An 18,053-nucleotide genomic window follows, 5' to 3' on the forward strand; every position below is an offset into this window, starting at 1 on the left:
GCAACTGAACGCTTGCTCTGACACAGTTGTCCATACAGCAGCCGTTCGAGCAGTCGGCTGTCTGGCATTCAGACAACATGGCCAGCCCATTTTGCCTGTGCTTTCTGTAAGAGGTTGTGTGCACAGGATGCTGGTCCGTTACAGGACTCCGTGTCTAGAATTTTATCTAGCCACCTGATGTAGAGAAGTCTAAGAAGACAGCTCAAGCCAGGAAAGTTGTTAAGCTCTTTGTAGTTTGCCCCCCCAAATTTGGTACAAAGGGTTAATGAGGGGGGTGAATAGGTTTTCGGATCGACGGAGTTGGCCTTAAAAAGCGCATGGATTGTGGATTTTTGCGGTAAATCGAGCGGATTCGTAGCCTGGGAACGCAGACGTATTTCCGGCTGTCGGACAGCTCCTCGGGTCGGTAGTGCCCTCCGCTCCAAAATGTCAGTCCAAAAAGAAGACTGACCTATTTAAATTTGAGAAATAATCAAAATGTATGAGTTGTGATTAGTTGAGATAGAAGAGTTGACAAAAGTATGAGACTCAAAACAAACACTGTGGCTTTATATAAATGGGATCCAGTGACAGAACACTGGAAAATTTATCGCATCTTGGCTGAGTTATAATTAACTGGTTTGATACCAAAATGCAATCCTTCTTCTCCATGAATTTATTTTCTTTGGGTTTCTCTTTCCAATAATTTTTTCCTGCCATTTTCCCTTGCTCTAATTTTCTCTGGGTTTTTCCCTACTCCCTAACCCCGACACCATCACTTTTCTAATGATCCGTCCCTTATACGAATATTCAACACTGTAATATTATTGTGATTATAATCTTATTCCTTTACACAATTCAACTCGCTAATGATGACATTTGTCCAAACCTACTGAAAACCGACAACTTCAACAGATTTATTCCAGTATTGCCATTTCTATGCACGGTTTTAACCGATTCGTAATAAACAGAATAAATAACAAGCAACCTAATATTAGCGTTCAGGAATTTACCAAATATAATTCAGTTCAAATTCAACTCGCATTCAGTAAGGCCCTCAATAAAAGACTGACAGAAAACTAGACCTGTCTATATTCTCTCTTTCTTGATCGCGCGAAAAGAAAGAATCGAACTGGAAAGATGCGTAACTGAGAGTGTTAATTACATGTATTAAGTGAATACTTTTTTCCCATCGAGAAACCAGAGAAACTGATAAACCAGCAGTAGTTTTCTGTCCAAATCGCAGATTTTCGCCAAGATTTTGGTTGGTCCCTTCCGTGATCCAGCTCAGCCCCCTCTCCCCCCGCTACCGATTACGTATCTCCCACTGAGCTTTTTGTTCGTCTCTTACTTCTCTTGTACAACTGTCAAGCCTGCGAACAGTGTCCCAGGCTATAGCAACTGCCACGTAACCTAACCAGCATAAACTAAACTACCTGACTGTTTTGTTTGTTTTTGCCACAGGAATCTTTTTCCAAGGTCCAAAAGAACGCGAAAAAAATTCCTCGAGCACCCAGGGTATCACTTGATCGGGCGCCCTGCATGTAAAAGTGACCTGGCAAATTTTCCAAAGAACCCATCAGAAGAACCCATCAAAAGGAAGGAAGGAATTCCTTTGTATAATACACCTTTTGCTGTTCATTTACAGAAAACAAACATTCCTTTGTGTCCAAATTTCTTTCATTATGGTCATTAAACTCTCATTAACACCAATATGGCCTTCATTTGCGCGTAAGGAACGTTCAAGAAAAACATTTACATATGCATTAACATTCAAAATCATCAAAAGGAAAACAATACCTTCATTTGACATTCATTGACTGTAAATGTATTTTCATTTTGGTGGAAAAAAAATTCGTTGTCACGAAACGACAATCATTTACACTTTACGACATTCAGTTTTCAACAAAAGACTTTCAATAATACAATTTGCATGAGAACTAACATTCAATTGCATTATTATGCAACCATATCCATGAAGGTAACAATCTTTAAAGCGGCGAGACAAACATTACAGCCATAATAACATTTATTTTTGAAAGATAGAAGATCAAATTCGCTGAACGATTTATCCTTCAATTGCCTCACTAGTAAATAGTAAATAGTCTTCGTTGACATCTTCAAAAGCCCTGACTATCCTTTCGCGGTGTTCAAATGCGATTCTATTTCTTCGTGGCATTTCTGGACAAATCGAACTGTCACTACATGTACATGTACATGTATGTCACACGGATACTGTAGTGCGCCCTCTGAGTTGTACGCAAAAAGTTTCGTAAGTGGCCGAATTTATATCTGCAAGGGGAGGATTGTGAAATTATGATTTGAAAAAAGTACATATGGTCCCTTGTTCTATAATCAAATTTTCGAGGAAAATTGGGCGAGATATCTCTGTGCAAAAGAATTACGCTAATGAGCGATTGTTTTCTCTTAACGTTAGGTGAAAACACGGTAATGTATGTCTCACCGCATTTAAGATTGTTACCTTCATGGATATGGTTGCATAATAATGCAATTGAATGTTAGTTCTCATGCAAATTGTGTTATTGAAAGTCTTTTGTTGAAAACTGAATGTCGTAAAGTGTAAATGATTGTCGTTTCGTGACAACGAATTTTTTTTCCACCAAAATGAAAATACATTTACAGTCAATGAATGTCAAATGAAGGTATTGTTTTTCTTTTGATGATTTTGAATGTTAATGCATATGTAAATGTTTTTCTTGAACGTTTCTTACGCGCAAATGAAGGTCATATTGGTGTTAATGAGAGTTTAATGACCATAATGAAAGAAATTTGGACACAAATGAAGGTTTGTTTTCTGTAAATGAACAGCAAAAGGTGTAATACGATACCCGCCTCTCGTTTATCCCGTTAGAGGTACCAAGATCTTGCCTTGTGGGTGTGGCTTGAAATTGTTTTCTCCCCTGAGAGGTACAAATTCTAAAACAACACATTATCTCCTATCATATTATGTTGGTTACACAGCCCGACACCTTCATCGACGCATTGCCGAACACAAGTATTCGGCTATCGGTAAACACCTTTTAGAAGTGCACGGTGACAAAAATCTTCTTAATGAGGGTCAATTTCGTGTTCTCAAGAAGTGCCACGGAAAATTTGACTGCCTTGTGTACGAAATGCTATTCATCAAAGAACTGAGGCCTAGCCTTAACACTCAGAGTGACTCCATCAGTGCTAAACTCTTTGTTTAGTTTGTAGCTTATGTTTATGTTACCTTTCTTTTTAATGAACTATTGTTTTTCTTCTATTTATAGAAAATTTATACTGTTGTTTTTTTTTTTACTTGATAATGACGTCCGAGAAAGTCGAAACGTCGTGTATTTTTTAACCGTTTTAAAAATTTCTTAAATGTTTTTTAGGAAAATTTTTTTCGCAGTTTTTTTATAGCTAAATGTTTTAAAAAGTCGCCTATTTTTCATTTATTTTTGTTTGGCCAAATACCCTAACAGGTATAACAAAAGCTCCCGCTGTGGACCTTTTGGGGTTTAAAATCCTTCGAGGTACCAAAACTGTTTTTTTAATCCCTTAAAGATACGAAGAGCACCCCCGTCCTTTTTACGTGGAATTGAAGTCCCCCCGGGAATCAAACAAAATCAAACGCCGTTTGCTGACCAAACATGTTGATGTTATACTGAGTGGCCAAACGGTATCAAACATTGATCACCGTCCAAACGAATGTTTTACAGTGTTTGATCAACTGTTTGTCGACATTTAATTTTGTTAAACACCGTCAAACAAGGTGTCCAAATTAAGGAGGTGGAATTCTCCGGTTTTCTCCTTCATTTCCCCTGTGTATTTCCCTGTATTTTTCTGGGACCCTCTGGTCTTCTGTCTAGAGTGACGGTACTTTTAAAACGGAAAAAGTAACAATGGACAAGTTAGCAGTTAACCAGGGCACACAATCTTGAGCAGCAAAAAGTTAAACCCGTTGTTGACTTAACTTCTGATTTTAAAAGACAAACTCAAGTCGTAGCTTTTGAGATTCGGAGGGGGTTTTAGGATTAGGAGGAGATCTTAGATCTCAGGTCTTAGTTTTTGACACACCCTTCGCGATTTAGATAGAAGTCCTACACTCCCTTTAGTTTGACAAGAAGATTCAATAACACCTACTAGAGAAAAAATGACCGGACGAGAGATCAACAGCCTACTTATAGCCGTACCCAATGGCCCTTTCACAGGGCTGCCTCGTGTCATTCCAGTGCCGGCGAATGAATGTGGCGGAAATGTTGTTTAACTCTTATAATTATTCCTACGAAATAGGAAAGCCCTCAATATCACAAAGGAGGGGCTGTATTAAGCTCATACCAAAACAGGATGCTGAACTGAATTCAATAAAGAACTGGTGACCTTCAACGGTTTTGAATTGCGACTGCAAGAGAGCGACAAAAGCTATAGCAAGCTGCATCGAAACTTTTCTACCATACTCATCTCCAACGACCAAACCGGCTTCATTAGTGACAGATTTATCGGAGAAAATCTTTGTTTAATAGATAGTGTTGTCAAATATACAACAGCGAAAAGTATGCCGGGACTGCTCCTTTTGCTTGATTTTAAAAAAGCCTTCGATACTCTAGAGTCGCGGCTTTTATTCGTAATCCACGCGCTGATGCAGCAGATGCGGATCCACAAACAACTCACGATTTGTTTTCCCCCTTTTGACGCTGAACTAAACTTCGTCGCGGACTCCTGACTTCGTATTTCACAAACTAACGGAGTTTGATCTCGTACTAACTGACTGCGAAAAAACAACGTAACATGACGTGGTTGGAAATGTGGCAAGACAAAATGTTACTTTAAGCGTAATGCTTAAAGAGGAGCGTAAATTGTCACTAAGTTTTCTTATCAAATGGATCAGTTGTCGCAGGTTCAAGCAGATGCCATAATAAATTAGAAATTTAAAGGTAATTTTTTTGGAATCACTTGGCTTTATTCAATGACAAAGTCTTTATTTTATTGCGTTTTAGCTTATTTTAATTTTTTTTTACCATGCAGGTCTTTGTACTTACTGCAAGTGTTTACACGTTAGTGCTTTAATTTTAGGAGTTCGACCGAACCTCCGAAACTGCCCAAGATCCTCTAGAGTGCATACGTGGAGTTAAAATGCACGCATGCTACAAATAGCTTCGAGTTTGACTTTTCTAAAGTAAGTATAATAAAACCCGGAAAGGTTAACTGGTTCCTCTCAGGTTACAGTCCCGTCCGGTGCCAGCGCCAACCCTCTTAGTGGCTTACGTAGAGGAATCCCTGGATTTCTAGAAACCGTGTGTAGTGCGTCCTTAAAGGTAGGGCACGCATTGTTTCGGCAAGGTTTGCCTTTCCGTTCTCCTTCCAGTCGCTCAATTGCTCATGCGAGGATTGCTACTGTAACGAGTTATATCTACAAGCTGGAGAAGAGAAAATACGCGTTGATAGGTTGGCGATACTATTTATATTGTCCATAATTACTCAACGCCCAGTGATAGCAATACGATATCAGATTCTTAAGTGATGTAATTGCTATGATGAAACTCGCCTTACGGTCATGCACTCATTAGCAATTGATGATTCATCAGTTTCGACGTTCAACAATAGTCCGTAAAGTTATCGTGCATTTCAAGTCCAAACTTGCATTGTTATCTTACCGTCATTTGGAAACTTTCTTCTCCTCAGTTTCAAGCGACCCTCGCCTTGATTCCTCCAAGACGACAATGAGCTCAGTCCTCAGCAAGTCACCTTTTTCATGTCATCGCGCCGCCAAGACATTTGACATGTTTGAAGCTCTAGCGACAAGTTTGATCGTCGTTTTGGGTTTTCTGGTGAGTACAGAAACACAAATTTTTCTTCTTTCGACAATGGAAAAGAACAACTTTGCAGCGGAATCTTTGTTTTGATATTTCTATCTCATTCTGTTCTTACAACCATGATTTAATTTACTGGGGAAGTGAATTTGCTGATGTGGCAGATTTTTAAAACGCTTGCAACATTACTCTTGAGTTTATGTTCTTTTGCAGTGTTGTGATTTGAAATCTTGACGGAGGAGCCTTTTGTCTACTCTGTAGTTTGAAATAATTATGTTTTGAATCAGGGTACTTTAATGCTATCACGGTTTTTGCCTCGTTTTCTTGATACACGTGTTCGGAAGCAAATAACAAACGCTCATGTTATCGAAACACCCTTTTGTGGCGAGCGCATGTAACTAATAATCTCAAATGAGTTTTCTATCTATTTTGCTTGTCACATCTACGCTTGCTGTAACATAATTATGTTAATGAATTTTCTATCTCTCTTTCCTACGTAAAGAACCCATTTAATTTGGGTAATCGGAATATTTACGCACGTTTACAATTATAGATCGTTAGTAATTATCTGTTAGGTTAGTTAACTAGCTACGGTTCTCTGTGAAAAGTGTTGATCGTTGAAGCGAAACAAAGCGCTTTAATTCGTCACGATTGTTCATTTATTTCGCTGTTATAACTTTGAAAAATACTTCACGAGCGCAACGGAGGGAACCTCGATGGAAAATGCAACGTAAACTACAGGAAAAAAAGTATTTGCTTCCCCGCTTTTGTTATTCCTTAACTAGGTACGGTAACACAGAAAAACGGTGAAAACTAGTTCTCAGGAAATGTTTTTCCTACATGATCAGTGTGCAATACAAACAACAACACTGGACCTAATATGCGCATTCTTATGCCTTACGTTATGCAAGATATTGTCGGGGATCTCCTATCAGAAGTGTTTGCACTGCGTGGCAGGCGCTGGAAAGGGAAAGGGAAGGGGAAAAGCGGGGACGCGCGTAGCCTGCGAGCAGGCTCACCTTAGAGTCACGCGCGCGAGCGGCGAAGAGCACAGCGATCCGGCGGGAAGGAGTCTGGTGAAGAGGCGCTAAGAGGCGCTAAGAGGCGTTCGTCTCGCGGCTTCGCCGCTCGATTTCGCACGCGGCTAAGCCGCGCGTGCTTGTGCTCCAACGTGGACCTGCTCGCAGGCTAGGGCGCGCGAAGCGAGTGGAGCGCGGGGAGAGGGAAAAGTGTTCTGATTGGTTAAAACCAATACAACAGCATCCTGAATAAAATAACATCGACCGAAACTATGTTTGTTAGCCCGCGAGAATGAGCACCCCACACCAAACGGCTCTTGACCAAACGGCTCCTGACCAAACCCATGTTTTCGACATGTTTTCACTGAAACCGCTGGTCACTAACTGGGACCAAATATGGTATATTTTACTTCGATTTGCGGGTATATAAAGTCTGTTCCAGGCACTCAGATATTTGGTTTCGCTGCCCCAAATATCTGAGATCCCTTTGCCCGTCACAGTATGCATAATCAAGTATCGAGTTTGACGAAAGGTCATTACGGAGAAGGGAGTATTATATTTTGAAGCGTTGACATAACAAAAGAGTTAAACGGTTGACCTTATGTTCAGTAGGACAATCCTACCTGTCAATTAGGATGATCATCACTGTAGCGAGTTAAGCCCTCCCCAAGAAAAACACATGGCACTTTGTCAGACATTTTGCTTTCTATTTTCAATGATCATCTTCCTTCCGTGTAAACTAAAACTGGCCCTTAATATTTTTCTCCCTCTTCCTCGAACAGGTTTATGGAGTTAAAGCAGACTTCCCGTGTAAGACACAGCAAATTCACTGGATTGGATCACCGGGAAGGAGATACAAATGCCTGGCGTGTCCCGATTGTCCCGCGGGCCTGCAACCTTCTGTCCCGTGCGGCAGCTCAGTCGCTTTCGGCACGTCCATCCATTGCGTTCCTTGTCAACTTGATAAGACGTATTCGAACAAATATGGAAAGGTGCAATGCGAAGCCTGTACTGTATGTTCTAAAGGAAAAGCGATTAAAAAAAGCTGCACCTTATTCTCTAACACCGAGTGTGATGATAAATGTGCTAGTGGCTTTTACCCCGAGCCATTTATCTTCGACTGTTTTCCTTGTGCGAAATGCTGTGGAGATGGAAAGGACGAAACGGCGCTGGAATGTGCGAATTATGAGAACAAGTGTAAAGTCCGCTCAACTCCATGCACAAACGTCCCGGCCACAAAGGCTGCTGACATCACGACGCACATCTTAAAAAGACTATCACCTACGAAGCCTTCAAAGACCTCCACTGCGACACAAGCAAAGAGACATTCACAAACGACAACTCAAAGGACCTCCTCCGCCATGCATAGAACTCGACCAGTGAGGCTGAAAAAGGAATCAACAGCGCGGTTGAGAATACACATCATCAAGCTACCGTCGACGTCCTCAGTGTCGTCTACTTTGTCAGCGAACAACCGCAAAGCGGTCGCAAGCAGGGCGATAGTGTCTACGGAAAAGAACGGAGAAAGCAATCCCTTCGTTATCTTAACGGCAGTGTTGGCATCATTGACAATGCTGGCAATCCTGGGTCTTGTTGCTTTCATAGTGTGCGAACGGCGAGGCAATCTTCGTGGGAATGATGTTGCCACAGTTGAACGGCCAACACAGCGTGACCTGGCTGCATCTTCCTTGCAAGTGCAAATGACTCCAAGTAAGTCGCTGTTATAGGTGTAAGAAAACTAAATAAGAGAAATGGACAAAACTGTCTTCCATGGACGCGACCCACCAGTACTGTAAACAAAAGGCTTTTAGCAGCCAATGTCCGTGTGTCCTGTCGTTTTCCTACCGAAAACCGTGATATAAAAGAACTGAAGGTCATCTCAAAGGCAGTGTTTTGAGTAACCCCTCTGCCACTTAACAAGGTGGGTCCTCTTCGAGTAGACTGCTATGTGAGCATTTTACCTTTAAGTCCGTTCCCGTAATTGGTTAACCTGTCTCGCTCCATCCCTCCATCACTCCTTCGCTTCCTGTTAATCATTTTGTACATCCGCTGACCAGTTCATAACGCTTGGCATACATTCCGCATATGCAATAAACCAAAGGTCCAACCATGAAACTGAACGATCAAAATTACTTTCATGAGTGACGGCCTAATGGAAAAGCAAATTTCATCAAGATACTTCAAAAGACTGATCAATCAATCTTTATTTGTACTCATTCTTGCTAAAGAAAAAAAATTACAATTTCAATGAAAATATTAAAAGTAAAAATTTGGGTACTAGCTGCCTGGAATAACCATAGGGGCTAGCGGAGCCAGGCAGCCAGTTAACATCAGCATTAAATAGAAATAAAATACAGGTCAGCAAGAAAACTTGAGCACAAATGCACACACAAGAAGAAAAGAAAGAAGAGGAAAAACGCTATTTCTATGCTTGGAAATGAAATGAAATGAATAATGAAAGATATACAAAAATGGAGAAAGTTACTTTTGATAATTGTTTCTGTGATAAACCAAGAGAAAATGAAGGGACCCCTCGTTTTCTCTTGGATAAACCGAACAGATAGGTGAGGGCTATTGGTTTTGAAGAGGGCTGTTACACTTAAATTTGACCTCACAATGACTTAATGATGTGTAAAATGTAACGTAAGTGTCACGCTCCTTTTTTGAGCTTTCAGTAATTAATGTTTCCGAACGCAGGAATCAAAAACAAATGCCCGCAAGTGGTTCATTATTTATTTTCCGAGTTCAGTGGCTCATAGCCACTTTGATTAGATTTCGGAATGTGCGTGAACCAGTCTTTACTGAGAAATTGAACTCAAATTTTTGATACACTTTATTCCAGCTGAAAGATACTGTATACCGGATTTAAAAAATCCAGGTACACTGACCCGATGCAAAAAAACCCTGGCCTACCCTGCTTACACTGAAAAGGTTTAAGGCGAAATCCGATAGGAAATCGAGCAATTTCAACTTTCAGTGGACAAAAACCTTGTACCAGAAAAATTCTAAGTATAATAAAGTCTTTTTTTGGTATTTTCTAAAAGCTAAAGATATGAAAATTTGCCTGAAATAACACCCAAAACAATTTCCCATTGAAGTCGAGGAAATAAATTTCAAAGTTCAGAGAAATTGTGCAAACGCAAGTAAAATTTCATCATCAGCTTCATTTCACCAGAATTTCAGGTGTTTCATATGAACTTCAACACTTGTTTTTGACCTGTTTTCGATTTGGTGTTGTTAGAAATGATTTCTTTTAAGAAGAAAGTTAAAACAGTCGCATAGAAATTTGCAATACAAGTTAAATAATGTTGGTACATCGTTTTTGTGCACTAGTTACTCGAACTTCTGGTGGATTCCCTCTTAATTTCTTACTCACTGAAATGCTCTTTTCTTCAGCTTATACGAGCCTTGAGCAGCTGGAGAGCGAAAACCAGGGACTTTTTGATTGGATGTGCTTAAGGCTTGACAATGGAAGATGGTGGTTCAGACGTGACTACGAGCGCTTAGCAGCTAAGTACAAGGAGATTTCACTTGAAGAACGTAACGCCTTACATGATGAGCTGCAAAGCAAAGGAAGTCCTTCCAAAAGTGTGATGAACTTGCTCCGGGCAAGATACCCAAACCTTCCTTTAAGTCAGTTTGTTGAGACACTGAAAGAGATAAGACGGAATGACATCGCACAGAAACTACTGCCTTTATGTAAGTCACAATGACACCCGAGTAACTTTAACAAATCAAATGTGGTTTAGCGTGGTCTGTACTCTTATCGACAACGATACGCGTCATCATAGTGGTCAAAATGTTATGGACTCACAAGGCGCAGCCGAGTGAGTCCGCAACATTTTGACCACTGTGATGACGCGTACTCGTTGTCGATAAGAGTACAGACCACGCTAAACCATATTTTGATTTGTTTTTTATCACAATATCAAGGTCAAAGAAAATGTGTTTTTCAGAGCGCGCGCTGAAAAAGGCATTGCGCGACACATTGACGCGAGCAGCGTGGAATGGACTCTTGTCGACAACGGCAAAGTAGCCAATCAAATTGCGAGATAAGCAGCAATTGTGGTAAAGTACTTGCTTCGTAGACCGTGAGCTACATGCGGGTTAGATGAAAAATTAGAATGTGAAAGGCAGACAGAAATCGGCTAAAGCTTCTCTTTCTATCCCCATTTGGTGTCGGCTAAGTCATAAGAACAGTTTACAAGAAACACAACTTGGCACTAAACACCATTGTCACAAATGAGTTCTTACACAGGGTCTAGAAATCATTAAAACAACACCGCAAACTGTGATCAGGATTCCCAGAAAACTAATTAAAAACTATGAAAGTGGGCCAAGGGTCTGTTTCCTGAAGATAGAAGGTCTAACCGTCTATGCTTTACAATTGACGTAATCCAGAAAGCATCGTGTGTGTACGACTAAAGCAAGTTATAAACAAGAAATTTAACACCTCGCTCGTTTGAGTTTGAGCTAAAAAATGCATGCGGTCAAAGCGCACAACTTTTTACTGCAAGAATTTGATCACTGTTCTTTCGTTTATATATTAAGGTAAGAGAAAACGAATAGGCTTGTTCTATTCGTAATCAAACTCTGGATAATGACTCCACTTTTTACCCATTCAGTGGGAAACCGGTTAAGTATAAGGAGATTACCGTTTATCGCTGGTTTAATTTCCTTTGTGTTTTTAATTTGCACTCAAAAGTGCTCCAGAAACAACTGGACGTCGACTAAAATTTGGAAAGCTTACGTTTATTGAAGGGATGTTAGCTCAGTGTCGTTCAACTGAATTTGTCCCTGTACTTGAACGATTGAATTATTCCTCTTACTTTTGATGACGATGGGGTCTATTGAACCCAAAGAATCACCACTTTAATTTTTAATTGAAACTCGCCTATACGAAAATAGACAAGCAGAGTGGAAAATATTAACGAATTTTTTAACAAAGCAAGGGAAAGACGGGAAGCGGTGACTGGGGGAGAGTTTCGTCTCGCCCTTTTGTTGTGTTCCCTGCTCTCGAACACGTGGCAGCAAGTCAATCAGTCTGTAAGTCCTTCCTTCCGTCTGTCCCTCCGTCCGTTAGACAGTCATGTAGTCAGTCAGTCTGTCAAAACATAATTGATTAGAAATTTGTCTATTTACGTGATTCTTGGGAAAGACGCTGTACATATGTCATCGTCATCAAGTTGAATTTGATTTAATATGAAATTTATTTAAAAGGGACATAATCCTTCGTATAAAAATATTTCAGTGTGGTGCTTAGCTTCCGAAGGAAATTGTCATTATTCTCACACGTGGGACAGCGTTATGAAAATGTTGAGTGATTTTCGTTTGACCTTGGAAAACGGCCTCCAGAAGTGTTGGCAATTAGTTTTAACCGCCACTAGCTTTAAAACTCAGAACGGTTTACAGCCAGAGAACTCCCTCATATGGAACAGAGATTGTTTCATTGTCCAACCGTATTGCTCCCTTTAAGCCCCGGAGAAAAACCTTATTTTTCTAAAATTATGACAGTAGATCGAAAGACCACAAGTAATATACCAGTTGAAAGGTATTGTTTGGGGTATGTTCTAAATCACCACAACAGACATACAAGATGTCACAAATTCAATTGAGGAGTCCACAAAGTAAAAAAATGAAAACGTTCAAAAATACCTTATTCCTTGCATATACTGGGTATACCCCTAAACAATAGCTTAATTTGCAGCTCTGGGTGTGCAGATTTTTATCACATATTCACTTGACCATAAAATTGTAAAGCGTAAAAGTTTCAAAAACTTGAGGGGTGGTTAATCAAGTCTGATTCAGGAGGGGAAGATCTCTCAAAGATCCTTTTGGCCTCCAAATTTGAAATGAATTGGCCAAATATTAAGCTTATTATAACATTTTGTGCCATGTGGCACTATTGGGACTTAAAGGGTTAAGACAGTGACGTCGCTTGATTTCTAGAGAGTTGTCGCGAACCTGATGGAACGCGTAGCGTGTTCTCTAAACCTACCAAAAGAAGGTGAGCGGTTTGTGTCTGTTGGCTAAAGCAATCAAACTAATGCTATTTTCCAGTACGTTTTTGTTACGGTTCTGTTGGGGAGTAATCATTTCAAGGTCAAAAAAAAAAAAAAAAAGGAAAAAATCGCTCAACTGCAACGGAGCATATACACTTAACTGTTTTTAGTTTTCTTATTCGTACATTTCAATGAAGAGTGTAAAACCGGGCTCAGGAGAATACATGGAGGATGGCTGGAATCCAACCTTGTCCTTGGATAAAAAAAGAGGATATTTTGACAATTGCAAAGAAATAAATATTGTACCCTTTGCCAAAAACTAGGCCAAAAAATTGCGTATTGTTTTTAGGAAATAAAAGTGGTCAAACAGTTTGAATTTCTGTTAACTTTCTTGTGTGTGGGGAAAGATATACCTTTTTTCACAGTAACCTTTACATATTGATATAAGTCTCATGCAAATGTACCGAGTTTGTTTCGCTGGCTTTGCTGAAAGACTGATTTAAATAAAGAGATAAAAATAACTTGATGTATACAAAAGTTTGCTCTAGTGTATTGATTACTATAGCAACAAGGATGTACTATTACTATTGCTCACATATAAGCAGGAGCCATAATCGGGGACGGAGACCGGAAGCGCGCCATTTCAAGTATTGGGGTTGTCCCCATGATATGGGACAATAATTCTATTTTTAGAACAAATTACGCCATCACCTGCGGCACACGCGCGTACATGCTGCAAGGATTTTTACGGATGTCGCGCGGGGGAAATGGCGTCCGAAATTCCCGAAATTTTTTCATGTTTTTGGCCCACAACTCGACGCGTTTACGTCTGTTGGAATTTTGCTTAATTAAGTATCTTCGTCGTAAGCTGCTCCAGTTTGAGTGAAGTAAGACCGTGTCGAATTTAGGTATGTTCCGCTTTAAGCTTAATATATATCGCTGACCAAGTTGTGTTCCGACGGATGCTTCTTTTACATGAGCTGTATATTACTGCACTTTAAATGTCACATATTTTGAAGATTAACAGCTTTTCCATTACACAGCAAAAAACTAGCTGGATATATTTAGATATAGCAGTGCTTCAGGACTTCATGGTTTCCTAGCTCCTCTTACCACACGCTTGCGAGGAATTTGCCAGTCTATCGCGACCGAAAAGTAAAACAAAATAATTGCTACTTAGAGCTTCGCCTGAATTGTAAGCAACGCTTGATGTTTCATCAAGGCCCAATAACTTTACGTCCGTAGATACTGCTCAGTTTTATTTGTGTAAAAATCCAGTAAATTCTCTGTTGTCGATGAAGAGAGCGCCCGCCGATGCGTGTTTTGTACAGTCAGTAAACATGACAAATTGGACTTCCGCCGCCGCACTAATTCGTACATCGAACTCAAACAATAACTCTATAGTTTTTAAATATGTTTAAGATTGATAAATGTTTGAGAACATATTTAAAAGCTAAGCTGGAAATATGTGAATAAAGCAGAAATAATCAGCAAAGTTACAATGACGCTTTCTTTAATCAACTTCGAATAACGATTTCGATTTTGTTGATCGAGTTATCAAAACTCCTTGTCTATTTTCATTTTCGCAGTGTAAAACTTCACTATGCTTATGTTAAAGAAACACACATGATGTTAGTAGCCTTTTTTGCGTTCGTGAAATTTGTTGCAGCATCTCAGCACAAAAGATAACGAAAGAAATCTTTGTCAAGATTTGTTGACAATTGAAAACACCGACTCGGACTTGAAAGTGCACGAGCTGCACTATGCAAATGAGCTAATTGTACGCGTCAGACTTTCCTTTCAAAAACTTTTGCAAACTCACCAAACAAGCAGAAACAATAAGAAACCATCAAAACAGGTTTTGGTTATGATTAACCATTGTCTGAGAAACTCACAAATTAACTCGATACCAGAGTAGAGGGTTTTCTTGCTATATTCTTAAGTCAGAACAAACGTAAAAACATACGCGTAAGCTTACAACTAGCGTGAGCAGATCTTATTATTCATTTCCAGCGCGAGATTGAAGTCTTGTTTTCTACCCTGAAAAATCCACCTTTTCCGTTAGTTCAGAGCATAAAACTACACATAAGCGCCCTGGTTCGTATTCCCTGCCTTATCAACATCCACGCGAGAGCCCCTGACATGTGCGTGAATCCGCGCGGATATATGACGTCAGGATGGCGCAATTTGTTCTAAAAATAGAAAAATTGTCCCATATCATAGGTGCGCGCGGATCCTAAGACTTACGGTCTCCGTCCCCGATTATGGCTCCTGATATAAGATATAAGTGAAAGTATTGCTTGATGTTAAAGTACTAAGAAGAAGTAGAATAATCAATGTACAATGTAAGATAATTGATCAGTGAATAAAGCACATTACTTAGAAAGCAATGGAAGAGTGAGTGTCCCCCTAACGTAGCAGATGACTACACTACATTTACGTCAAGTTTTCAAAAGCAGATAGGTTGTAGTTAAAAATGTTAAATGTTATTTAATAGCGCTTGGATGGGATAATTTGGAGTTGCCAAATACGTTTCGACTTTCAACGGTACATGTAACGCTAATGAAATTGAAAATTTTTCGATATTAATTGTGTTGAGATGAGTGTAGAAGCCATTGACATGGACTAATAAGACGGTAAGCTCTAAAATGATATCAAGTTGGTGTCAATTGAAAAGTTACGTGACGAGTTATTCACTTCCGGAAAAGCCAGTACAAGTGTGTAGGTTATTAAAGCACGATGTTCGGGTGAAATTTTTCGATATTAATTGTGTTGAGATGGGTGTAGAAGCCGTTGAGATGGACCAATCAGACGTAAGCTTTAAAATGATACCAAGTTGGTGTCAATTGGAAAGTCACCTGAGAGTTATTCAGGCTTCTGAACGAAAGATATTTACAGCATCTTTTTATAAATTTACGTGAGTGTTTGGTGCAAATGAATAGTTTTCAATGCAGCTAGAAAATGTTTTTGAACCATTGGTAACGACATTTAGCTGATTTTATACAGTACTTTCGACGACTGAATTTTAATTCGAATTGGCAGACATTTTCAGCCGGTCGAATTGGCAGTGAATTGGCAGACAACTTCGGCTGGTTTTAGAGCAGTAGCGAAAGAAGACGTTTAAGATTTCTCTTGATGCTTGAAGTCATGAGTATCTATTACGAAAGTGGACATTTGCTTTTGGACGAAATTGAACTTGTTACACAACTGCTGCGAAACAAAACCTTAGTGGTATTAGTGAGGCTTCGGTAGGTTTTCTAGAAAAAGCCTGAAAAGCCTGCTGCATGAGTCACGTGCACTCACTCGCACCACGTGCTGTCCTCCTGTTTTTCTCATGACGGCAGTAAGCTAAAGATAGTTATTTATTATCAGGCTTCCACTTGCGTGACAAGATAACGTTATTTGGTCGTTCTATGGTTGCTTTTACGATCCTCCTCTGGTATAAAGCCGCAGGCATTGTATTACGGGAGAACGTCATCCTCATTAATCAGCACAAAGCAAAGAAGAATCGTAAACTAATGGGGTGTATTTCAGACTACAGAAAATTTACATTTTTTCTGTGCGAACAACTTTCCCAAAACAATTTGGACTCCATGAAGTTTTTGTTGCGAGACCTGTTGACAACGAGAGAAATTGAAGGCGTCGCGAAACCTGAAGATTTATTTGTTTTACTTGAACGGCGAAATGAACTTGGTAACGACAACTTCCGTTTACTGGAGGATCTACTTACACAGATCAAGCGACAGGATCTGGTAAGAGAATTGAATGGATTTGAAAGAGAGCAGCTTGCTAAACGTCTCGGAAATTATGACACTGCGACAGAAGATTCTAGAGCTTTGAACAATACGGCGCAAAGGAAGCGTGATTGTCCTACTGGTGGCCTGGAAAAAGAAGTTATTAGGGCGGGTGAGTAATCAAGGATTTTTTGTTATTGTGCGGTAAGCGAAAGCTAATAATGCTCCCGTAAAGTTGTGTTTCTACAGTGCCATGCCTTAGTAACAATTCGCAACGAATGAGTTCTTGCCTGCTTTCTTAAAAGAATCATGTGATTATCACCTGTACTGGACCATCATACTGAACTATACTTCACGATGACATAATTATTTCCAAACTTTACCGTCAGACCTCACACGCGCCTTTCCATGGAACCTGGATTCTAGAGCTCCAAACATTCGGAAGCATGTGCAGGATTGCAATACAGATGGCGGGGAAAAAGAAAAAGCGACTGAAGCGCTTGATGAGGATAATTCCGGTGAGTGATTATTATTTATTTCGGGGCGGGGGGGGGGGGGGGGCGGCTACTCCCAGAAAAATTGGGTCGGGGTGTGCAGCCTGCTTCCTGAAACCCTTACTCTACTTCAGACCAAACTCTGTGATTTTCCCTACCCTATTTCAGACCTGACCAAAAATTTGCTACCCTATGTCAGCGTGACAGTGGCGCGTGACAAACTGTTGTACGGTTGGCGTAATGATTTGAGAACGGCTTTTGTTGATGGTCTTATCGTCTAATGATGAAGAAGTAGCTAAACGAAGAAGCAATTTTTATTGACCTTCAGTATGGACCAGTATTTCGCGACGAATTCGAAAGCGGCCTTATTGTCTTATTGTATCTGCCCTGACCTGGGTCCCCTAGGTGAAGGGAATTTCCCTTGTACATTGTAATCAGAATTTATATCTTTAGTTGCCGCTTTGTTGAAAAGATTCAAATTAGAGGAGAGGTCAAAAGAAACGTTCTCAAATAAATTCGTTTGTTATGAGATGTAGATGGGAGTCATTCAGTTTTGAGTAAACATTGTTTTTTTGGAGAAGGGTCTTTTTTTGTTTAGAGTGAGAGATGATTCGCGACTCTCACGATTAAAACTTTTCAGAAGCTGATCAGCTACTGGTATTTTAAAATTCTCTCACGAAAACATCTAATCCCAGCGTGACCGATCGATGAAAACCGATAATTGATATAATCGATATCAATCAATATAATCGATAACAATCAATCGATTAATATCGGAAGTTCGGGGAGTAGCGGCACCACGATGGAAAAAAGCGGTATTTCTTGACTTAATCACCCTGTTATCATACATAAGTCAGTAGAACACACGTTACTATAATCATGCAGGGGTTGAACAATAGTACTTGATTTTCCCGTTAGAACTGGCAAGTAAATATGCCGATCGATGGAAGCTGGATTCTAGAACTTTAAACAGCCAGGAGCAAGAAGAAAACGTGATCGAAAGCTCAATGAGCAGTGAGCTCAGTGAACT

The 18,053-nt window shown here is 39.9% G+C and overlaps 2 protein-coding genes across 3 annotated transcripts in view; both read left to right on the forward strand.

The window, feature by feature from the left end:
* Positions 1-5,487: 5,487 nt before the first annotated feature.
* LOC145496121 (uncharacterized) lies at positions 5,488-15,196 on the forward strand. Of its 2 annotated transcripts, XR_014050518.1 has the most exons (4): positions 5,488-5,792; positions 7,576-8,503; positions 10,190-14,653; positions 14,711-15,196. XR_014050518.1 is itself a non-coding variant. In XM_081475758.1 (3 exons), exons 1-3 carry the CDS (start codon positions 5,538-5,540, stop codon positions 10,504-10,506), a joined length of 1,500 nt encoding a protein of 499 aa, XP_081331884.1. In that variant the 5' UTR covers positions 5,488-5,537; the 3' UTR covers positions 10,507-15,196. The 2 variants fall into 2 exon arrangements, 1 of the variants encoding a protein (XP_081331884.1); XM_081475758.1 differs by having other exon boundaries at positions 10,190-15,196.
* A 504-nt stretch (positions 15,197-15,700) lies between these two features.
* LOC145496129 (uncharacterized) overlaps positions 15,701-18,053 on the forward strand; it is a 4,157-nt gene continuing 1,804 nt past the window's right edge. Inside the window, exons 1-3 of the mRNA XM_081475768.1 lie at positions 15,701-16,701; positions 16,919-17,047; positions 17,942-18,053. The exon at positions 17,942-18,053 is cut by the window's right edge and continues 26 nt beyond it. Coding sequence (XP_081331894.1) covers positions 16,209-16,701; positions 16,919-17,047; positions 17,942-18,053 — 734 coding nt within the window. The 5' untranslated portion in view covers positions 15,701-16,208. The remainder of the gene's footprint in view (positions 16,702-16,918; positions 17,048-17,941) is intronic.

This window comes from Orbicella franksi, chromosome 8 (assembly GCF_964199315.1).
Source record: "Orbicella franksi chromosome 8, jaOrbFran1.1, whole genome shotgun sequence".
NCBI classification, from domain to species: Eukaryota; Metazoa; Cnidaria; class Anthozoa; order Scleractinia; family Merulinidae; genus Orbicella; species Orbicella franksi.

Coding starts and splice junctions, on each gene's coding strand:
- LOC145496121 (XM_081475758.1), top strand. CDS start 5,538: ATGATTCATCAGTTTCGACGTTCAACAATAGTCCGTAAAGTTATCGTG. Junction 5,793..7,575: donor TCGTCGTTTTGGGTTTTCTG/GTGAGTACAGAA, acceptor TTCCTCGAACAG/GTTTATGGAGTTAAAGCAGA. Junction 8,504..10,189: donor GCAAGTGCAAATGACTCCAA/GTAAGTCGCTGT, acceptor TCTTTTCTTCAG/CTTATACGAGCCTTGAGCAG.